Genomic DNA, 24,133 nt, shown 5'->3' on the forward strand with positions numbered 1-24,133 from the left:
GAGGTTGTAGTGAGCTGAGATCGTGCCACTGCACTCCAGCCTGAATGACAGAGTAAGACTCTGTATCAAAAAAAAAAAAAAAAAAAAGGAAACAGTATTTCCACGAAAAGTTTACAGCTAATTTATGAACATACTTAGTTGGATGGATTTGAGCAATATATATAATTAAAAGTGCTATATAATGTTATTAAATAATATGCCAATGTTAGATTTTTTTTTCTGGAAAAATTAATATCCATTAATATTCCTATAAGACAGCACTTTCTGTGTGTCAGGGAGAATCCTAAACACTTAATATATTAATTCATTAAATCCTCACACAACCTTAGAAGGTTGGTCCTATTACTCTTCTTATTCTATAATGAAGAAACTGAAGCAAGAAGAAATTAAGTAAATTGCTAAGATTGCACAGCACTGGGATTGGAACCCAGACAGTCTGTTTCCTGAGTCCATGCATGCAACCACTGTGCAATGCAACCTCTGTGTCATAAGAGCTCACTTTTTATTTTCTCCTCTTTATGGACTATGCAGATGATTTTACTATGAGATGAGCTCATAGTTTTACAAAGACATGAAGTTGCTATTGTCAAATAATTATTACTTTTCTCTCAGTAGCAAAATCAGGGGGTGGGGCCAAAGTCAGTGTCCAGGGACCAATTTATGACAACTGAAGACCTAGACCAAGCCCAGACCCAGGGCTCATTCTCTCTAGGACCACAGCCTCTGTGATCTCAGACATAACACAACATCCTTTTGGGGACACAGTTGGTTTTTCTTTGAATTGTATTAATTTAATTGTATGTGACATTTTTTCCTCAGTAAAAACTCATTAGACTTTGAATAGAATCATAATCCTTTGAGGTTTGTAGACTCTTTAAGACCGACTCTATAGTAGTATAATTTACTATATTCATGTTCAATAAATATGAATAAATTACAAATTTGATTTTAACTGTATAATGCCAAGGAAAGTAAGTGTCTGACCATACATAGGTGAAATGTACATGCAACATGCCAATTATGTTAGGGCAGCTGCTAAAGGGATTTTAAAAAATCTGTTCTGGATTTTCCCTACCCTATTTTAACTGCAAGTTGGTGCTATTAAGTTTGTACAGCCAAAAGAAAAACTGTTCTTGAACATTAAGGATATGTAATTAAGGAATCCTTTAGGGAATAATCTGCCAATGTTTTCATGAAAATATTTATTTACCCCTCCTAGGGCCTGAAGTAATTTGTCCCCTATAGCCACAATAAAATAATTAAGCAATGCTGAAGTATAAGGTGGAGCAAAAACAAAACAAAACAAAACTGCATAATGAATAAAAATCTATCTTTAAAACAAATCATAACGAAAGTATCTTTGATATCCATTCTCCCTTTCAAGCTGTTTATGTTTTCCTTTCCCCTTAAAGCTTTGTCTGACCACAAGAGCAAAATGTAGTTAGAACAGAAAATACAGAAAGGTATAACCAAATAGGTAAATTCACCAGGAATTCTACCTAGAGGTAACCACTCTTAACGTCTCCATGACAGGATTTTAAATTAAAGCCACTTAGAATCCCAGATTAACAATGCTGTTTTACTCACCACTCCTGAGGTCAGAAAAATTCCTGTTCTGCTTCTCTACTTTATTTTCAGAAAGACCACATTATTATTATCATTTTCATTCCATAAACAGTAGCTCTCCTTTTCCAACAAAACCTTCATTTTGGATCAGAGATTTTCCTCCAGTCTCTGCCAGGAAGTGTCTTACCGAAGAAAGCCCCTAGGTTGACTGTCTGGCTGACTGTCTTTCCCTGACTGCTGTCCCACAGGATAAGGGCCAGAAGATGGTATTGCCTTTACAAACTAAACTTAGTTCCTCAAGGTGAAGCTGGTGATAACTCCAGAGTTAACTTTTCAAATGGCTGGGCTTATACAGAATAACCTTTGTAAAAGTGAACTATGATCATATAATGATAAGATACACATGCATTTGGAACGCCACTGCTTTTGCAACCTGTTTCAGTTTTTATCATTGTGCAAGGTTAATTGTTTAGTGACAATTAGATTTTGTCACAGTGCATTTGGGTCCTAATCTGGAACAATAAAAGTCTATTAAACAGCAAACTTTGTAGATGTGTTTCTTAAAGATGCATTTCCTTTTTACCTGAGGTTAAATATTTATTTATTTATTTTTCTGAGATGGAGTCTTGCTCTGTCACCCAGGCTGGAGTGCAGTGGTGTGATCTAGGCTCACTGCAACCTCTGCCTTCTGGGTTCAAGCAATTCTCTTGCCTCAGCCTCCCAAGTAGCTAGGATTACAGGCACACGCCACCACACCCAGCTAATTTTTATTTTTAGGTAGCAATGGGGGTTTCACCAAGTTGGCCAGGCTGGTCTCAAACTCTTGACCCCTGAGGTTAAACATTAAACATTATTACTATTCCATATATTTATCGGTCCTTGATTTGAGAATATTTGCTTAGATCATATTTAATCATAAGGTTCTTAATACTTGTATTAATAACATATCAGCATCCTCTTCAAATATGCTAAACAAAAGGACTTAAAAAATAAAGAACAGCATTTGATATGTTTTGAGTACTTTAATACAAACTAGTTATTGTTTACTTCCTTTAGTACCAGTTGTTGCAAAGGCAATTTAATGGACGAACTTACCTTGGAAAAACTCATTCTCCAGCAGTGAAGTGTCCCACGGCGGAGGCATGCCACTCTCCTCCCTCATGACTGCTGGCTTGGGGACAAATGCACTCTTGACTAGTTGATTTTCCAGGGGTGAATTGTATATTTTTGCCTGCTAATTTTAAAGTAGAGAACAATATTATTTCTGAGTCTTCACCAGTCAAAATACTCACACACTCCCACAAAACTGTCCCAAGCTTAAAAGTTTTAGTCTAAGCACTACAAACCATTTTTCTAATATTTATTTCTCAATTTGTAATGTGTTGTTTTTGCCATTTGCACTTCTCTATTCCCACTTTAATTCTTTCAGTTATGAGTCTTTCAGGAAAGGTACTGAGCCTCTCTCTGCCAAAGTTTCCTACAAACTTACATAGCACTGTCACAGGCGTTTGAATCAGAGCAACTGCAACTCGAATAGGGGCTGGGTAAGATAAGGCTGAGACTTACTGGGCTGCATTCCCAGCTGGTTAAGGCATTCTAAGTCACAGGATGAGATAGAAGGTCAGCCCAAGGTACAGGTCACAAAGACCTTGCTGATAAAAACAGGCTGCAATAAAGAAGTTGGCTAAAACCTACCAATACCAAGATGGCAGCAAGAACGCCCTCACTGTTACACTCCCCCCAGCACCATGACAGTTTACAAGTGCCATGGTCAGGAAATTATCCTATATAGTCTAAAAAGGGGAGGCATGAATAATCCACCCCTTGTTTAGCATATCATCACGAAATAACCGTAACAACGGGAAACCAGCAGCCCTTGGAGGCTGCTCTGTCTATGAAGTGGCCATTCTTTTATTCCTTTACTTTCTTAATAAACTTGCTTTACTTCTCTGACTCGCCATGAATTCTTTCTCGTGAGAGATCCAAGAACCCTCTCTTGGGGTCTGGATCTGAACCTTTGTCGGGTAACATCTTCTTGGCAACCACTGAAGGGACAATACTAAGGAAACTCCCGAACCAAAGACTAACTTTGGATAAGTGGTGGGGTGTGGTAACAGCACTACACAGATCTTGGTGGAGCATTCCTGGAAGAGAGGAAAGAAATGGACCTCTCTTAAATTTGGAGTGCTGTCTCCATGGCTCCAATGGCTTCGATTTTAGATTTCCTAGCATTGTACCCAGTTATCAAGCGCCTGTTAGCTAGAACTCATAGTGGACCTTCAGATTTGTGAACTTGACCGCGTGCGGTGGCTCAGACCTGTAATCCCAACATTTTGGGAGGCAGAGGCGGGCAGATCACTTGAGGTCCAGAGTTCCAGACCAGCCTGGCGAACAAGATGAAATCCTGTGTCTACTAAAAATACAAAAATTAGCTAGGCATGGTGGCCGGTGCCTGTAATCCCAGCTACTCTGGAGGCTGAGGCAGGAGAACTGCTTAAACCCAGGAGATGCAGGTTGCAGTGAGGCACTGCACTCCAGCCTAGGTGACAGAGCTAGATTTTGTCTTGGGAAAAAGAAATATATATATATATATATATATATATATATATATATATATATATATATGAATTAGCCAGACATGGTGGCAGATGCCTGTAATCTCAGCTACTTAGGAAGCTGAGGCAGGAGAATCGCTTGAACCCAGGGAGGTAGAGGTTGTTGTGAGCTAAGATCGCGCCTCTGCACTCCAGGCTGGGTGACAGAGCGAGACTCTGTCTCAAAAAAAAAATTGTGAACCTGACGGATTTGGGGAGAAAAATGTGTTTCTATCAGAGGTCATCTAGAATAGGGGTCCCTGACCCCTGGGCCACGGACTGGTACTGATCTTTGGCCTGTTAGGAATCAGGCTGCACAGTGTGGGGTGAGGGGTGAACATTACCACCTAAGTTCCACCTCCGGTCAGATCAGCCCAGGGATTAGATTCTCAAAGAAGCACGAACCAATGAGTTCTACATTTCTCTTTAAAGGATCAGTACGTCAGTATGTTCGGTTCTCTGTACTCCATTTTAAAGTTTAAACTCCTTCTGGTTTCAGTAAACAACCTTTTCTGCCAGTTCTAATCAGTAGTTCACATCTCTTCCCTGGGTCCCCTGCTCCATCCTGACTCATCCCAGTCACCTGCTCCAGTCACCTGCTTTGACCTGAGTCACCCCTGGTTACCTGCCCCTAACCATCCTTCCTGACAAACTACCTACCCTGCCACTCCAGCTGCTACCCCTGCTCTCTTTAAAATGGCCAATCGGAATTAGCCTAGACTGTGCAGTCTAACCCTAGCCAATAGGGGGATAACACAGCAGTAGGGGCTACCTCTGTCAGGAATAAGTCCCCCTTCCCCTCCTAGTCCAGGTGTACACTCGCCATTGTTCCATTTGTGAGCTGCACCCTTCTACAGAAGTAAATTGCCTTGCTGAGGAAATTTATATTCGAGTGCTACTTCTTTTGCGGCATTGAAAGTTTACATACTAAGACTATTGTGAACTGTGCATGCGAGGGATCTAGGTTGTGTTCTTCTTATGAGAATCCAACCAATGCCTGATGATCAGAGGTGGAACAGTTTCATTCCCAAACCACCCCCTTCAGTGAAGAAGTTTCCACAAAGTAGGTCCCTGGTGCCAAAAAGGCTGGGGACTGCTGGTCTAGAATGGTAGAATCCCTCAGACGGTCGTTAAGGAGCGGATTTGGTAGTTCTGAAACAAAGGCATTCAAAAATATGACTGTAAAAATAATAAATGATGTAAAAAAATCTATTGCTAATTTTTCAATGAAAGGATTTAAGAGAATGACATAAAACTAAATTTGTTTGCCTTTATTATTTATTTTATTTTATTTTACTTTTTTAAGGCAGTCTCCTTCTGTTGCCCAAGCCAGAGTGTGGTGGTGTGATCTCAGCTCACTGCAACCTCCACCTCCCTGGTTCAAGAATCCCCCTGCCTCAGCCTCCTGAGTAGCTGGGATTACAGGCACATGCAACCAAATCCAGATACTTCTTTTGTATTTTTAGTAGAGACAGGGTTTCACCATGTTGACTAGACTGGTCTTTAACTCCCAATCTCAGGCAATACACCTGGTTAGGCTTTCCAAAGTACTGGGATTACAGGCATGAGCCACTGAGCCTGGCTATTATTATTACTATATTTTACTAGCAAGTGTTTATCTTGATTTCATAAAATCCAATCACTGCTCTACTTTCAAGCTTTTATTTGTCTTCATAACCTTGTGGACATTATCCACTCCCATGCCTTCACTTTCTTGTGCCAAAACCCCATTTGCATTTCCTCTGTCAAACTGGCTCTGTCACTCATGACTCCACTTTAACTCATTCTGCACTCACCCACTTCCCGTTCCAGTCTTGATCTTCAGCGCACTTTGCTACCCAGTCCTTGTCTCCTGAATCCCTCTTCCCCACCTCAAGATTTCCCTTTCCATTTGACCTTCAACACTACATTTTTATCTCGTCTTTCATATCTAAGATCACGTCGACCTTTCCAAAGCTCCAACTTCTTAAGTTCTCCATCACAGGTCTGTCTAACTCCACAGTGCAGGTTCTCTTACCCACTACATTCCTCATGACCTTGTATTTTCACTCCTGCTTGTTTTCTTTCTCAAGGTCTAGGTCACTTATTTCCTACAGAAACCTGCCCAAATTTCATTGACCTATAGTTGTCATTGTATGAGTAAGCCATACCTGACTACTCACAGAGGAGATTTATTAATAAGGAAAGAGTGCTCCCATGATAACTTATTGGTCATCGAATATAATTTAGCATACTAATATAAAATTCAGAAGTAAACAAACATTAAAAGCAAAACACAACTCTAGTGGGATACTGATTGGAGGTAATAAAACCTAAATTTAGCCATTTGAGAAATCAGATCAGTTAAAGTTAATTCTTCTTACCCTACATCAAAGTGTTCCCTCTTGTCTGTCCAATTTGGAGGTTACATCAGTAATTGTTATTATTAGTGATAACAATTAGTCACAGATCTTATAAATCCATTCTTCTCAAATCTGCAATTTTGATAGTTGGTGCAAAGTAGATAGATCTGATTAAGAGAACATCAGGCATAATTCTCTCTTAATCAATCTTTTCTCTATGTATGTAGACCAGTACATTCCTTGTGGCCCCCAGGATCACATTCCTTTGTAATAATTCACAATGAAATGAAAAGTACATGAACAGAAGGGTCATGTGAAGAGATGACCCTCTCCAGGCTGGGAAGAATCACTATCCTCTAGAGACCCTGAGTATAATTTCCTTTGGTTTTATTTCTGCCCAGATCCTCTACTTCAAGACCCACCCTACTCAAACAGCATGGACAGGATGCTTTTAACACACAGAGATGTAAACTATATAGCTAACAAGAGAAAATACCGAGGTTTCATTTACACTCATCTGTAATTCTGCAAGGGTGACGTTAGTGATTAAAAAAAAAAAAAAGAAGCAGCAGCTGTGAGTCACTAGTAGGTATCAGACATCAAATACTGAAAACTATCACTCTCTATAGACTCCTAACTTTTATTTAAGCTATGTGTAAGATATTATTATTGTTGTTAGCAGCAGCAGCAACTAAACATTGATTATCCTAGATGAGAAAACTGAGGATTCAGGAGGTCAGGTCATTAGTCTCTGGTCACATTGATGGAGGGAGGGGATTCATTTCCAGTCTGTCAGATTCCAGAGCCACTGCTAAAATACTTCATTCTACTCACGATCAGGTTTTGCAGCTCTTGGCCTATTAGTGCATTACATCCTTGTGGTAGGCATTCTCTGAAGCCAAATACCAGTCATAGAGCTGCTGGGAGGCACCTGAAGTTTCTTGTGACCTAGAAGAGAAGTAAAACCCTCCAGGGCTCAGAGCAGACACTGACTGATTCTTATCAGGGCTCAGTTTTTGACTCAGAAGCCCCCTCTAAATAATGCTCCATGCTGTGGAGTTGCCATAAAAGGTGAAGCCTATTTCCCATTTTTGGCCTAGAGGATGAGGTTCAAACACCTCTTTGCAGTACAATTGTGTCAAAATCCTTTCCATTTTTGTTGTTGTTGTTGTTGTTTTAAGAGAGAGAGACTTGCTCCATCACCCAGGCTGGAGTGCAGCTGTGCAATCACAGCTCACTGTAACCTTGAACTCCTGGTTTAAGCAGTCCTCCCACCTCAGCCTCCTGAGTAACTGGGACTACAGATGTGTGCCACCATGCCTGGCTAATTTTTAAATTTTTTTGGTAGAAATGGATTGCTATGTTGTCCAGGCTGGTCTTAAACTCCTGGGCTCAAATAGTCCTTTCACCTTGGCATCCTAAAGTGCTGGGATTATAGGCATGAGCTACCATGCCCAGCCTCCAACTTCCTTATATTTGAACAAAATTACTCATTTGTTTTTAATATACTTAAAAATATCCTCTCTGACTGAATCTTATAACAAATATGTAAATTAAGTAGGAATTATCATTCCTGTTTTTCAGGTGAGGAAACTAAGTAAACGCCTTACTGTAAATCACATGAATACTATATATGGTGGCACTGGCTACTCATACTCATATGATCAGATCCCAAACCCTCTTATTTCTGTTATTTATTTTTTTTTTTACTGTTATTTCACTAATGTACATGTCTTCAGTTAGAGGGCAAACTCTCCGAAGAGAGGCACCTTGTCTTAGACAGTCCATGCCTTTCATTGCATATGGTGTGATACTTTGCACATAGTTATGAATTGATTTATGATATACCAAGGTAAAAAAGTACCTATATAAGGCTGGGTACGGTGATTCACACCTGTAATCTCAGCATTTTGGGAGGCCAAGGCAGGCAGATGACTTGAGCTGAGGAAGTCAAGACCAGCCTGGGAAACATGGTGAAACCCTGTCTCTACCAAAAATATAAAAACTTAGCAAGCATGATGGCACATGTCTGTGGTCTCAGCTACTTGGGAGGCTGAGGTGAGAGGATCGTTTAAGCCTGGGGCAGGGGCAGAGGTTGCAGCAAGCCAAGATCATGCCACTGCACTCCAGCCTGGGTGACAGAGACTCCATCTCAAAAAAAAAAAAAAAAAACGAAACTAATTATATAAGATTATTAGTATATATTATTACAGAAATTAAGACACTGGAGATTTGTAACATTAGGATTCAGAAAAGCACGTGGGAGGCAGGACAGCATTGTGCTTAAGCACACGAACTCTACATAGGTTCCAATCCTGGCTCTGCCCATTCATATTTACACGACTTTGGGCAAGTTACTTAATCTCTCTAGATCTTAGTTTCTTTCTTGGTAAAAGGAAAATAACAGCAACAGTAACAATACCCATTGCATAGGGTTGCTGTAAGAATTAGGTGAATTAATATTAATAGTTGTGATGCATTTAGAATGATGTCAGCACTTAGTAATCCTTACTGTTGCTACTATTCTTTTGTGGTTATGGGGAACTCCCTGGAGGACTCCCGTTGATGCTGGTAGCCAAATGAGGTAGAAAAGTATCCCACAGGAAAAGGGGCCAGTTGCAAAACGCTGGCTTTCAGGATCTCAGTTACATGGTACATAAAATAGACTGAGCAAAATGAGGCCTTTTACACAACTCTAATTCACTTTGCTGATATTGTCTGTGATTCTGACCTGACCAGACAAACAAACCTCTGTCATAGCATAGCCTCAGAGTACTTGAGAACTTCCTAGGGCAGCCAAACCTGTAGAACAGCTGTCAGAGCTGAAGCCTAAACTCACTGATGTTATCAAAAGCCTTGGTAAAGTCAACAAAGTAATTTTTCAAGGTGTTCCTGAATTAGTTCTGTGTCTGTTACCCTGCACAGGTCATATCCACAAATGTACCTGCGGCTTAAAACCACTCATTCATTTCTTCCTTCAATTACTGAATGCTCAGTTTGTGCCAGGCAGTGGGGATACACAGGCTGTTATGGTTTGGCTGTGTCCCCACCCAAATCTCATTTTGAATTGTAGCTCTTACAAACCCAGTGGGAAGTTATTGAATCATAGGGGTGGTTTCCCCTATACTGTTCTTATGGTCATGAATAAGTCTCACAAGATCTAATGGTTTTATAAGGGGTTTCCCCTTTATCTTGGCTCTCATTCTGTCTTGCCTGCCACCATGTAAGATGTGCCTTTCACCTTCCATCATGATTGTGAGGCCTCCCCAGCTACATGGAACTGTGAATCCATTAAGCCTCTTTTTCTTTAAATTACCCAGTCTTGGGTATCTCTTTATCAGCAGCATGAAAATGAACTAATACACACACCCTGTCTGGGGAGCTCACACCAACCTGGATAAAGAGCCCAGGGTAAGAAATACCATATTGGAAGTATCAGCCAGAGTTTTCCAGAGATAAGGAATAGTCAAGTAGCCTAGGCATGCTCCTAAACTCTCTGCAATACACAGGAGTCCAAAATGTTAATGGTGCTGAGGTTGAGAGAAACCCTGGGCTAGAAGATCTCTAAGTGTTTCTCTAGCTCTAAAATTTCTATGTTTCTTTTGCTTCTTTTAAGCTTATGCATATGTTTAATTAGCAGCTTCCTTCTTTTCTAAGTGGAAGATCATCTAATAATAAGGTATAACTTCCCATAAAATGGTGGAATCTGCTTGTACCATTCCTGCCAGGCTGCCAACCAAGTGATGAGAAGTTCATCACCTCAAATCTTGGGGAGAATCCCTATGGCATCAATGGTCAACTTCCAGCTCCGTGGGATTAAGGGGATAGAACTTCCTCGAATAAGTAAGGGAAATCTACATGTCATGCAGAAGTCTTATTTCAGACAGCACTTAAAAAATTTAAAGACAGTATTTTCATTATTTTTCTCTCTCTTTTTACAATCAATCCTTCCTTCCTTCCTTCTCTCTTTCTTTCTTCTTTCGTTTCTTCCTTTCCTTTTTCTGTTGCCCAGGTTGGACTACAGTGATGCAATTATAGCTCACTGCATCCTCCAACTCCTGGGTTCAAGTGATCCGTCCACCTCAGCTTCCTCATTAGCTGGTACTACAAGCATGTACCACCACAACTGGCTAATTAAAAAAATTTTTTTTTCATAGACACAGGATCTCACTATGTTGTCCAAACTGATCTCAAATTCCTGGCCTCCAGCAATCCTCCCACTTTGTCCTCCCTAAGTGTTGGGATTATAGGGCTGAGCCACTCTGCCCAGCCTCTCTCTTACTTTTCATAATAGCTATTTGTGGGGAGCAATGATCACTGGCTTCCATTTCACTTATCTGCCCAGCTCTTGCCTTTTAGATTGACATGCTCTTAACAATGAAATGGTTAGATGCAAGTGACAACCAGGACTGTCAAAGTGTGACATCTATTTATCCCTAGACTGGATTTTCAAATCCCCAAATTTGGGGATTTTCAAATCTCCAAATTAGCTCCACTTGTTCCAGGCATTTGCCTTTCTTTTTACATCTGTTTTCTGCTTCAGACCCCATGGCTCTCAAAAGGCAGAGGATGGTCAGCCTGAATACTTTAGGAAAACAAAGAGCACAGAAGCATCCTGGAGCAGGGCTCTGTCCTCTCAGAGAGCAAAGCTGGATTGGGAGGTTGTGCCACTTCAGTCCACTGCTCAGTTAAAGCAGAGTCTCTGCAGTGCAGGTGTAATCAGGGCATCAGAACTGAGGAGCTGCAGGCATGACCAACTGCCCGCTGTGGAGTTCCAGAAAGCCAGGCTTTCTAATCCTGAGTCTGTCATTTACCAGGGTGACCTTGAACATGATCTTTAACTCTTTAAACCTCAATTTCTTTGTCCTTAAAATGGGGAGAATAAGCGTATCAATTTTACAGATTTTTTTTTTTCCTGGGGATTAAATGAAATGATCTATGTCAAGTGCCTGGAGGACAGTAAGTTCTCCACTAGAGTGTGGCAGTTGTTAGTGCTGGTGTCATGGTTGGGCCTGAGACATATACAGGAGAAAAATAGGGCTCAGGGTTATCGTCCAGAAAGAAGTAGTGCAAAGAACGCCTGTTTCTGGCTGGGCATGGTGACTTATGCCTGTAATCCCAGCACTTTTGGAGGCTGAGGCTCACTTGTGGCCAGGAGTTCAAGGCCAGCTTGGCCAACATAGTGAAACCCTGTCTTTACTAAAAATATAAAAATTAGCTGGGTGTGGTGGTGTGGGCCTGTAATCCCAGCTACTTGGGAGGCTGAGGCAGGAGAATCATTTGAACTTGGGAGTCAGAGGCTGCAGTGAGCCAAGATCACACCACTGCACTCCAGCCTGGGTGATAGAGAGAGACTCTGTCTCAAAAAAAAAAAAAAAAAAAAAAAGGGAAAAAGAACCTCTCTTGATATGCACGCCTCACCAAAATTTTATCCCATGCTTTTTGCAAAGAGGGAGAGAGAGAGAAAGAGAGAGACAGAGACAGAGAGAAAGAAAAATGGAGGTCCCCAGTACTAAGGCTATGATCCACTGATAAGTATACTTGCTCTCCTCCTGCATGCTTCCAAAAGCTCCCTTAAGATCCCTTCCGAAACTCTCCCTTTCTTTTACTTCCAAACCACATGAGTTACACAGGAAGACACAGACATCTGTAGATCAAAAGTTTTGACATGAAAAACTGGAAACAGAAAGCTTAAGCTTCTTTATCTTGTCAGCATCTGAATATGGTGACAAATTGAAATTTTAGTCTCTGAGGAAGTGTCTCACTGGGTCAACTCTCATACGAACTTGTTCCTGTATCTCACATATCATGGCTTCCTCTTTGAGGACCATCCCGGCTGGCAAATGTGGCTGTGGCTGCCTCTGGCAACTTCCTCTGACCAACCTCTCAGGGCTATATGAGAGCGACAAGTGGTAAAATATCAGAGATGCCACTGATGGTGTGTCTAGAAACGTGATGGCCTCACTCCTTCCTGGTAGAGAATTCCAGTACCAGAGTCATCTGGAAGCCAAATATAATTGGAAAGCTTTGAACTCTTGAGGAGAAATCCAAGCTTCTAAAATAAATTTAAAACTGAGCCGAGGGGAATCCTACTTAAATAGGTAGCCACCCTGGGATTACATAAATTCTGATTTCTTAGCGTAACCTGTAGTTATCCGGTTACTTACCACAGCAGCTCCCCTCACAGGCACCGGAGGTCCTGCGTGGCCGTCGCATCTGTGGAAATAATTTGAAATGATTTCTTTGAAGAAGAGCCTAACTTTTACTGGGAGGAAAAGTCAATAGCACATTTGCCATTAGCTTTTGATATCCTGAGACGATCTAGTTCGAATTCTCTGCAGAAAGATGTTTCTTGGTTAGTGTATTATTGAAAAAAAATTAGAAACCATTTCCTATGATTGCTTAGCATCAATGGCTTACATCTTTGTCGCTCAGGTAGCCAAGAAAAAATTACATATCAGTGGACCTGTATTCGAGCACAACATAAAACATAAAATATAACAGCTATGTTATGTTTGTTGCACTGTTTATTATGCGTTAGGCCCAATCTTGGTGTGTGTTAATTTATTTAGACAGCTCATTCTCCTGAGATGGACATTATGGCTACTCCCATTTTACAGATGAGAAGATGGAGGTACAGAGAAGTCAGAATTAACTGCCCAAGGTACACAGTTATTGGCTAAGCTAAAAGCTGGGCAAAGGCTGTCTGGATCCAGATCCCTCATTAACCAGTACAGCACGCTGACTCTTCTTCCTAATGGGAAACACATTTTCTGTTTCTGTGCATTTTTATTGTAAAGAGCAATTAAGTAACGACCAGAATTGGCAGTACATAAGATAATTTTAAAAAGAGAGAGAGAGTGAAAAAACCCACAACAACAACTACAATGAACATTGCTTTAGGATGTTGATTTCTATAAAGATGCCCGACTTACTAGGAAACAATTTTGGAAGTGAAAAAATATTCTTTTACTATTTGTGCTGCTTTCTCAAATTCAATGAGAAGCTGACCGATTTAAGACCTAGGCCCAGAATTGAGATAAATTTTAATCTTTTATTTATTTATTTATTTATTTGAGACAGGATTTCATTCTGACACCCAGGCTGGAGTGCAGTGGCACGATCTCAGTACACTGTGACATCAACCTCATGGGTTCAGGTGATCCTCCTACTTCCGCCTCCCAAAGTTCTGGGATTACAGGCACAAGCCACCACACCTGGCATAATCTTTTAAATAAATCAAAAATCTTATGCCAAGTGGTTCTCTGTCTGAATTCAAAATTTAACAGACTGTCCGGGTGTGGTGGCTCATGCCTGTAATCCCAGCACTTTGGGAGGCCGAGGTAGGTGCATCATTTGAGGCCAGGAGTTCGAGACCAGCCTGACCAACATGGTGAAACCCTATCTATACTAAAAATACAAAATTAGCAGGTGCCTGTAATCCCAGCTACTCAGGAGGCCGAGGCATGGGAATTGCTTGAACCCAGGAGGTGGAGGTTGCAGTGAGCTGAGATCGCACCACTGCACTTTAGCCTGGGCGAAAAGAGCAAAACTCAGTCTCAAAAAAGAAAAAATAAAAAGGAAAGATGTAATAGACCATAGTAACTGAGCGCTCTGTAGGAAATCAGGCCCTTTCCTCCGCTGAGAGAACAGTAGTGTGGATCAAGAGTTAAAGAAACTGGGACTCTAAGTCAATTAAAAGTTGCAAGGCAAAGGTGTCCATTCAGACTTCTAGCTGCTTTGTGGCTCATAAAAGTTGAACATAAAACCTGGGAGACCAAATAATTTTATATCCTTAAGATATCCACATGTATTTTACAGTTTAGCTCAGATTTTAACAGAAATTGAAATGAAAAGTAGGGATTTTTCCATGTAACTCTGAAATACTGGATCTACTAATAATATCTAGGCATTAAATACGGACTTTATTTTTATTCTTCCTTTCCATCCACATTTATTGAGCCTGTTTTCTTCCTACGCTCTACATACTATGTTGAGCTCTTTGGAGGAAACAAATATGACTCAGATAGGGACCCTGTTCTCTGAGAGCTTTTAGGAAACAGCAGGTACATAAAGAGCCAAAACCTAAGTCAAGACTTGATAAGGATGATAAAGAGGTACAAGTAAAATGCATGGGAAATGCAGACGGGCCAGCAAGCCCTTCCTGGGATAAACAGGGAAGGCAACAGCATGGCAGTGGAAGTGGTACACGAGGCTAAAGAATAGCCTGAGCAAAAGCTTGGAGATGGGGGCACTGCAAGGGAGGTCGGGGACCGGCAAGTAATCCAGTATGCCTGGAGCCAGGGCTACATGCCAGACTGTGAAGGTTCTTTCCAGAATTCTCCTGGGCTACATCCCTCATAGTGCATCCCCTCAGCCCAACACTTGCCAGCTCACCAGGCCCTGCTTCTGATTTGGAGCAGGTTTCTGAGAATGGCAGGTGAGTGGGAGATGCAGCTAAAGGCCCAGGGGCTGCCTGGAGCACAGCTGGGATGCCACCGCCAAGTGTGAAGGCAGGCAGCGAGTGCATGGCTGCATGCGTGCCTAAGGGGGCCACGGCCGTGTGTGCTCCTGCGGACTTGGGTAGAAGAGCATAGGACTCAGCGGTTTTGAGAACCTGGAGTCTCTGCACCCACTCCCAGGCCTTCCCACAAGTTAATTTATGTTTCTGATGTGACAAGTTTCCACTTGGAGAGTGAAGAAAAGCAACAGTGGTATCATGAAAATTGTACTGGTAAAAGCCCCATGAAAATTATAGTTGGTCCTTTTAAGGGATGCTAAGACACCTCATCTTCTGCATTTACCCACAAGTCCTATTGATGCTGTATCTGAGAGATTTCATATATATCCCCACTTCTCCATCTCCAGTCATTCTTCCTGATACTCAACTTCTACAATTTCTTTTCTGGACTCCTCTCCATCCTTCACACCACCAATAGAAAGATCTCACCTAAAACCCTTACAATAAGGTACTATCCAAAATCCTAACGTGAGGCCAGTTGTAGTGGCTTATGCCTGCAATCCCAGTTAAGGTGGGCAGATCATTTGAGGTCCAGTGTTCAAGATCAGCCTGGCCAACATGGTGAAACTCTGTCTCCACTAAAAATACAAAAAAATTAAAAAAATTAAAAAAAAAAATCAAAATCCTAACATGATATAAGGCTTTTCTTCAATCTGGCAAACTTCCCTGGATAATCCAGCACCCTTCAAGTCTCATCTGCCCACACTCTCCTCCTCCACAGGTACCTACACTCTAGACTTGTCAAATTAATTCCATCTCCATTAAATATTCTCTCATTTCCATACCTTTACAGATACCATTCAGAAATTCTCACTCAGTAGAGCAGGGTGGGGCTCAAGAATATTCTTTTCTAACCAGAACCCTGGGTGATTCCCCCCCAATTATTGGTGGGGCATACTTTACCCAATGAGGACATCCACACAGATGGCCATGGGCCAGTGAGATCATACTTGTCCAAAACGGACTCTGTGTCCTCCTTCCATCCCACTCCTTCCTATCCTCCCAATCAACAAATCCTGTTGATTCAAACTCAGAAATCCCTCTCAAACCCATCCACATCGCTACATCTCCCTGCCTTTACCCTAATTAAGACATTTATCATCGTTTGCCTTTTTTTGCTGTAATAGCCTCTTAACTGTCCTCTGTGTCCAGGTTTTTGTCCCAATCCAATCAATTCCCTAAACTTTCTTCAGAGTGATCAATATAAACCGAATCATGCCACTTCTCTGCAGATTTTCCTGCGTCGTGGCCTCTGCCAACCTCTCTTGCCCCATCTCTTATCAGCCCTCACCTTGTGCTGGGTCATTGAGCCTCCATGACCTACATGAATTCCTGCCTCTCCACTCTCTGCACGTTGGTTTACTTCATTTCTTTTGCCTAGTGGAGCGTCTGGATTCCTAACTGCCTGACTTAGTCTTATTTGTCCTTCAAAAATTAGCTCTCCTCATCCAGGAAGGGATCTTGATCCTCCCGTCTGACTGAAGTGCTTCTACATTCTTTCCTGGCAGCAACATCATGCATCACCACAACAGTCACCACCTTGTACTGTAATTGTCAGTGCACCTAGCTGTTACCTAGGCAGCTAGGCCACATGGTATCCCTGCGTGAATTCTAAAGGGCATCCCTTTCTCCAGACTGCTCCTTTCATTTGCTGGAAATTGCCTTAAGACATGTACAAATCCGTGATGGTCACGATGCAAGAGGTACATCCTAGTGTTCTGTGGTGTGCTGCTTGCCCGACCCCTGCAGCAATCTGGTGTTCCCTACTGGAATATAAAACCTGCTTTCATTTCACGATTTCATTTACAGTACTTAACATAGGGTCTGATATAGAGTGGGACAGAAGCTTGTTAAATAAATGAAAGGGAAGCTATCTCCGGCTATTATCTCCCACACCAAAAATTCTGATAGCCCTTATCAGAGTGGGAGGAAGCTAAGCTGTAGCAGTTACCAAATTTGAATGAGCACCCAAATATTCTGGAGAATTAAAAATAAATAAGTAAAACTCCCCGTGCCTTACTTCAAAAGCACCAGGTTGGGACCTGATTACCTGTCTTCATTTAAAAATTGCTGATGATATTCTAATAATGATTAATTAGATCAGCTGGGAACTATTGGCCACCCAGGATACAGCTGAAAACCACTCCCCTTGTCTTATTTCTCCCTCTTGTCACCACAGTGCTGTCGTTTTTCTGTGGATGCCACACCTGGGATCACAGAAAGAGCATTTCCAAAGAAGGAGCTTGCTTTCTCTGACTTCTCCTGCATCTAGGTGTCTTAGATTCTTGTGTCTTCCAACTTAGACACAGGCACTCAACTAGCAATGAGCAAGCGTACACAGGAGGGCATTTGGAAGGAGGAGGGACAGCGGTGGAGAGAAGGCGGGTGATAGAGAGCGATCAAGAGACAGAGAGATCAGGAAAAAAAAATATGATCTGCCCTTTTAATTTTCCAAAATAGCATTTAATCTTTTAACTTATGTAACCTAGAGGTTGCAGCTGGACTGTCTGCGCTGTGTACGCCCTATGGGTGAGGCAAATTTGGACATGTCTGAGAGCATCTAGGTGGATCCACCAAAGCTCTTTGCACCTGAAGGGCAATGCACATTACTTATTACCACTACAAAGTGGGGAGGGTATCACTGGAATAACTGGGGGTCTGAAAGGAACAACTATAGATTCTGCTTGGCAGCTGGGAAGACTGCATGCATAAGCTGATGACATACACCATTGGATACCTACTGACCCCGGTGGAAGGAATCTGTGAGATGACAAAGTTACTGAAATTCTGTGGTAGGGGCTGAGCACATGTCACATGCACTAGGTACCCCAGCACAAGACACGTGGAAACATTTCTTTACAATATGGAAAGATGTTGAGGGAAAGCTACTTGTATATATGTATACTTTTCTTGGATTTATTGGCTAAGAATACATACATTAAAACATGAATGGAAATTATTTTTCTTTTTTCTTGGGGTTGGGATAGAGTCAATCATTTACAAATAGGAATAAAATCATAATGGGATAATTTGGGAAGTATATATGTTTGAGAAGAGGAACAAGTTGTATTTGAGGCAGAAATGGTAAATCTTTTTGCTTTTTTTTTTTTTTCCTTCAAAAAAGCACTTCAGTCAGATGAGAGGATCAATTTTCACTCTGTCACCCAGGCTGGAGTGCAGTGGTGTGACATGACTCACTGCACCCTCCACCTCAAGTGGAGGGCTCAAGTGATCTTCCTACTTCACCCTCCCAAGTTGCTGGGACTACAGGCTTGTGCTACCATGCCTGGATAATTTATTTTTTGGTAGAGATGGGATTTCACCATGTTGTTCAAGCTAGTCTAAAAACTCCTGAGCTCAAGTGATTCTCCCTTCTTAGCCTCCCAAAGTGCAGGGATTACAGGCATGAGTCCCATGACTGGCCTTTCTTTTTGCATTTTTACAAGTTCACAAAGTCACTGTGTTCCTATGGCTTTTTATCCCTGATAGTAGGACATCAGAGCTCGAAGATACCACATACTTTTATTGACTGGGCCTTAAAGGCAACGAGTGAATCTGGTGAAATGATGAAGTCCATGCTCTTCTGGGGAGGGACACCTATTATCAAGTGCATTTCTCAGTTAGAACCAAAGCTTAGAAGAGAGAAAAGGAAATCTCTGAGAAGCAAGTGTCTAAGTGCTGATCAGATTGCGTTGATTCTTTTTTTCTGATTTGCAAAAAGATCCTCTAAATTGCTTTACTAACTTGTTCTCCAGAGCACTGAGTGTGACAGTCAAGCCCCTGGTGGCTTTAGCAAGTAGAAACCTGACTGCTGCCTGCAGAGGATGACTGTGTGTCCCTGGGCCATTCGTCAGTCCCTCCCAGGGTGCTCACAGGTAAGGAGGAGCTCCTGAATCACAGTCCATTTTGTGGGTTGATTTTGTATTTCAGATCGATGCTGCCAAAGAAAGTTAGGTTTTACCTGAGATTATAGGGCCCTTCAGAATGTATGACTTGATATATCATAATACAATGCCCCCCTTAAGAAACACTTCTTCTCCCACATATAGGATTCATATCCAAATATTTAGGTCACATTCAAATTTAAAACTAAAAAAGACATGCTTTTGTATTTCATCTTCTGAAACCTCTTAGGAGCAAAAACCAGTGCATTTAATTATATTATGCACCAGCGGAATTAACACATGCTTATCAATATCAATAATAATAAGATAAATGTTAAATGTTCTCATTTATGTTTTGAAAGTAAAATGTATTTGAAGATGACTAATTCTGAAAACTGCTAAACACACAAAAATATACTTAAATGACAAAATATGTTTTATTTCTGCATGTTGTATCTATGTTTCAATTCTTCTGGTTAAAAGAGAATTCCAAGTCATTCTGATATCTAAGAAGGACATTTGTTAAACAGAATTTTTCAAGAGTTTTAATTTTTTCCAGTTTGGTCTATAAGCAAAATACATGATACCCAGCATGAAGATTATAGATCTATATCTTCTTCCACCTTTGCAGTAATTTGCAATATGAGCTTGGAAATAACTTGCCCCTAGAATTAACAGGTTCCTCAACTTTTCTCAATTTACTAATATTAAGACGGTTCAGCTATACAACATTCTGCCTTAAAGAAAATCTAAAACCTAAGATACAAATGATATCACAAATCCTGGCTATACCACACACTGGAAATATTTTTTCTCACTAAAAGAAATATTTGCTGTGCAGAAATACTTCTCAATTTTAAATTCTCCAAATGTGAGAATCACTAGTGTCTCAAAAATTTTTACAAAGAAAAACAACTCACCTATTTCCAGAGCATTTCCTTGCTAGGGACTCTGGTAGCTACCGACATACAAAGCTACATTTTAGTCAGTTCTTTTTTCATCAGACAAAAACAGCCTCGGGTGAAAGCTGGGAGTGAAAAACTCTCCATTCACACAAGAGGGGAGGACGGTGGTCTGCCGAGTCTAGCAGCCTCATCACACGCCCCACCAGCTGCTTGCTGCCTCTTGTTTCTCAGCGACAGTGACCTCCAACACCTTTTATTTAGTGCTGCAACACACCGTGTGGTTTGACGGCACAAGGAACATATCACACGCCAAGCCAACACCTTAAAAGGGTGGGAAGCTTTGCAACCAGGAAGACGTGCCGAAAATATTTAGCAGTCAGCTCAATTGCGCTTAAGCATAGCCTTGCTTGTTTTTCACAAAGCAATCTAGCAACATAGTGAGTCAAGTGAACTGATTTGCACAGTCCTAAACTGGGAACCATCTGGAACTAAGTTTCCACTGCTCCAGAAGCTTCTCCTCTCTCACCTTATACATTCTGAGCAATCACATGGGAACAGCCCTCAACATTTCTAATAACACTAATTACATTTCCTCCCTCTGTTTTAGAATTCTATTTTTCTCTAGTCTCTTTGCTCATCTCACATTTGCTTTCATCTAGTCCTTATACTCCAACTCACTTATGACCAGGACACATACTCTGCAAAGAAAGAGTAGTTTTTATTTAAATATAATATTTAAATAAAAATAAAATATAATATGGCCATAAAATTTAAATAAAAATAAAATATAATATGGCCATAAAATATAATATGGCCATAACATAGGCAAGATTCTTGGAGCAGTGAAAAAACTGGCAATCGCGATTTCCCAGTGTTTAATCCATCACTACCAAATGCACCACCAATGCACTCTGCATTTCGTTAGAAGTTGGATTTCAGGTGAGCCAAGTCTCATGGTTTCCTAAGAACTTTGTGACTACGGAAGTTAAGTCCCTTTTCCTTTGTTATTAATACCATTGGAATTGAAATTCTAAGAACAAATATTAAACATTCTGAACACAAAACAGGCTGCTGGCCTCCGATATCAGATAACAAATGGGCTGTAATATGACCTGAGTTTAACTCACCCTTTCTGTCCCAGTGATGGAAGCTTTGAAGTCTCCTTTCCAGATTTCCTGAACGAGAACAGGGAAGCAAATGACGATCTGAAGCTCATCCGGGAAGAAACAGATGTTGGTTTTTTTTGATTAGTTAAATTTTTGGATCTTGATGTAGGTAATTCTATTGGATCTAAAAAAAATTGTAAAATTTCTGTATCAGTTATTTCCAAGCAAATATACTTGAAAGAATGAAGCCTTTGCTCTCGTGTCACTTTCTCCCTCTATGCAGTCTGGAAACAGGGCAGGCATCCTCACGTGATGACCTCAGGGGATTAAGGGAGTCAGAGCAACCTCTCTCCTGCACCTCTGATGGTTCTGTGGCATAGAGAAAATCCATGTAGAGCACTTTGGGAGGCCGAGGTGGGTGGATCACCTGAGGTCAGGAGTTCAAGACCAACCTGGCCATCATGGTGAAACCCCATCTTAAAAAATAAAGTAAAATAAAATAAAATAAAAAAGAGAGCAAATCTATATAGTAGGGAATCTTTCAATCTGTACTGTGAATCAAAGTTCCAGACAGTATTCCTCCTCTCACCCAAGCTAGGAAGTCAGGGACCCCATTCAACTATCATGTTGCTTAACCATGCTGTCCTTCAGAAGTTTTTATTTCAATAACTGAAAACCATGGTGATACAGACATGCTGCATAGAAAGCAAAGGAAAAGGAAATTAAGCCATTTAGATTGTTCTTTATTCCTTTCCAAAATCTATCTCTGTGGATATGTATTTGCTACATACATAGTTTATATCTATGTTTGCATGTAACGTATACAGGGTGAACATCGTAAATCCAAAAAACTTGAAATCCAAAATTTCTCAAAAATCCAAAAAATTTTGAGCACTAACACGATGCTTAAAGAAAACGCGCATTGGGACTGGGTGCAGTGGTACACGTCTGTAAGCCCAGCACTTTGGGAGGCCAAGACAGGTAGATCACCTGAGGTCAGGAGTTGGAGACCAGGCTGGCCAACATGGAGAAACTTCGTCTCTACTAAAAATACAAAATTAGCCAGGCGTGGTGGCACATGCCTATAATCTCATCTACTCAGGAGGCTGAGGCAGGAGAATTGCTTGAACCCGGGAGGAAAAGGTTGTGGTAAGCCAAGATTGTGCCATTGCATTCCAGCCTGGGCAACAAGAGTGAGACTCCATCTCAAAAAAAAAAAAAAAAAAAAAAAAAAGGGCTCATTGGAGACTTTCAGATTTGGGATTTTGGGATTTGAGATGCTCAACTTTTCAGTTCATATAATGCAAATATTTCAAAATACAAAAAGATCTGAAATCAGTAATACTTCTGGTGCCAAACGTGTTGGATAATGGCTTTTCAAACTATGTATAATATATATGTATGGATAATATATAGGTATTAAAAATTCAAAGGCAACATCAATATATGCAAAATCCATAATATTGGCCAGGCACAGTGGCTAACGCCTGTAATCCCAGCACTTTGAGAGGCCGTGGCGGGTGGATCACCTGAGGTCAAGAGTTTGAGACCAGCCTGGCCAACATAGAGAAACCCCATCTCTACTAAAAATACAAAAAAGTTAGCTGGGCGTGGTGACGCACACCTGTAATCCCAGCTACTCAGGAAGCTAAGGTAAGAGAATCGCTTGAACCCAGGAGGTGGAGGTTGCTGTGAGCCGAGATCATGCCACTACACTCCACCCTGGGAGACAGAGGAATAAATTATTTATTTATTATGTCTAAATAAATAAATAATCCATAATATTATGATGATTTTGGACATGCTGAGTTTATAAATATTAGAGGAATTTAGGACAAGGGAAAAGTCACCAGGATATATATGGAGGTGATCTAAAACTCTGAGCTGTGAGTCTTTTTTTTTTTTTTTTTTTTTTGAGATGGAGTTTCGCTCTTGTTACCCAGGCTGGAGTGCAATGGCGCATTCTCTGCTCACCGCAACCTCCGCCTCCTGGGTTCAAGCAATTTTCCTGTCTCAGCCTCCCAAGTAGCCGGGATTACAGGTATGTGCCACCATGCCCGGCTAATTTTTTGTTTTAGTAGAGACAGGGTTTCACCATGTTGACCAGGTCTCCATCTCTTGACCTCGTGATCCACTCGCCTCGGCCTCCCAAAGCACTGGGATTACAGGCGTGAGCCACCATGCCCGGCAAACTGTGTGTCTTTTTACATAGATTTGTTTATTATAAGAGTTGCAAGATATTATCAATATAGAAGTTTAGATGTATTTTTACATGTTTCCTGATGTTGCTAATGTTAGCAACATGCAAAAAACCAGTCTGTGTGACTGCATCAGCAAAAAGATACTTTATTTTAGTATTTTATAATTTCTAGTCACTTCATTTTTTCTCACAATAGTCCTATGAAAGCAAGTTTTAGAATCCTTTTAATCTGTTTTTACAGATATAAAAAGAATTGATTGGTGAAGTTACATACATGTTGGTAGTCACACAGAGAATCCACAGAAGGCATTTACTGGAACTCATTCATGGAGTTTACCAAAGCTCCAGAAGTGTGGCAGCTCCTGCACCACCTTCCCTCCCTTCTCCTCTGATTCTCCCTTCCTCCACTCCTCCCCTTTTTCTTCCTCCTCTTCATAGTCATCCCATTTATTTAAGTGCTTACCCTGTTCCAGCTTAATATTTTATTATTTATTTATTTATTGAGGTGGGGTCTCACTCTGTCACCCAGGCTGGAGTGCAGTGGCACGATCTCAGCTCACTGCAACCTCTGCCTCCTGGGCTCAACTGATCCTCCTGCCTCAGCCTCCAGAGTAGCTGGGGCTACAGGTGTGCACCAGCATGCCCAGCTAATTTTTGTATTTTTTTTTTGTAGTGATGAGGTTTTGCTATGTTGCCCAGGCTGGTCTCAAAGTCCTGAGCTCAAGCAATCTTCCTGCTTTAGCCTCCCAAAGTGCTGGGATTGCAGGTGTGAGCCACTGCCCCAGGCGTCCCCAGACTTTTTACACAGGGGGCCAGTTCACTGTCCCTCAGACTGTTGGAGGGCCACCATATACTGTGCTCCTCTCACTGACCACCAATGAAAGAGGTGCCCCTTCCTGAAGTGCAGCGGGGGACCGGATAAATGGCCTCAGGGGGCCTCATGCGGCCCGAGGGCCGTAGTTTGGGGACGCCTGCACTGCCCCCATGCAGCTTAATACATTGTACACATAATTTT

The 24,133-nt window shown here is 41.3% G+C and overlaps 1 protein-coding gene across 6 annotated transcripts in view; it reads right to left on the reverse strand.

The window, feature by feature from the left end:
* Positions 1-24,133, reverse strand: part of EXPH5 (exophilin 5) — an 85,193-nt gene that overhangs the window by 10,514 nt on the left and 50,546 nt on the right. For 3 of the 6 annotated variants that reach the window (XM_074400537.1, XM_074400539.1, XM_074400540.1), the window contains exons 3-5: positions 20,940-21,102; positions 12,670-12,718; positions 2,662-2,800 (exon numbers count right to left, since the gene is read on the reverse strand). In XM_074400537.1, the coding sequence (XP_074256638.1) occupies positions 2,662-2,800; positions 12,670-12,718; positions 20,940-21,102 (351 nt within the window). Of the gene's footprint in view, positions 1-2,661; positions 2,801-12,669; positions 12,719-19,827; positions 21,103-24,133 lie in introns of those variants that run through there. The other 3 variants (XM_074400538.1, XM_074400541.1, XM_074400542.1) reach the window with 3 other exon arrangements.

The sequence above is a fragment of the Saimiri boliviensis genome, chromosome 6, assembly GCF_048565385.1.
Source record: "Saimiri boliviensis isolate mSaiBol1 chromosome 6, mSaiBol1.pri, whole genome shotgun sequence".
Classification (NCBI taxonomy): Eukaryota; Metazoa; Chordata; class Mammalia; order Primates; family Cebidae; genus Saimiri; species Saimiri boliviensis.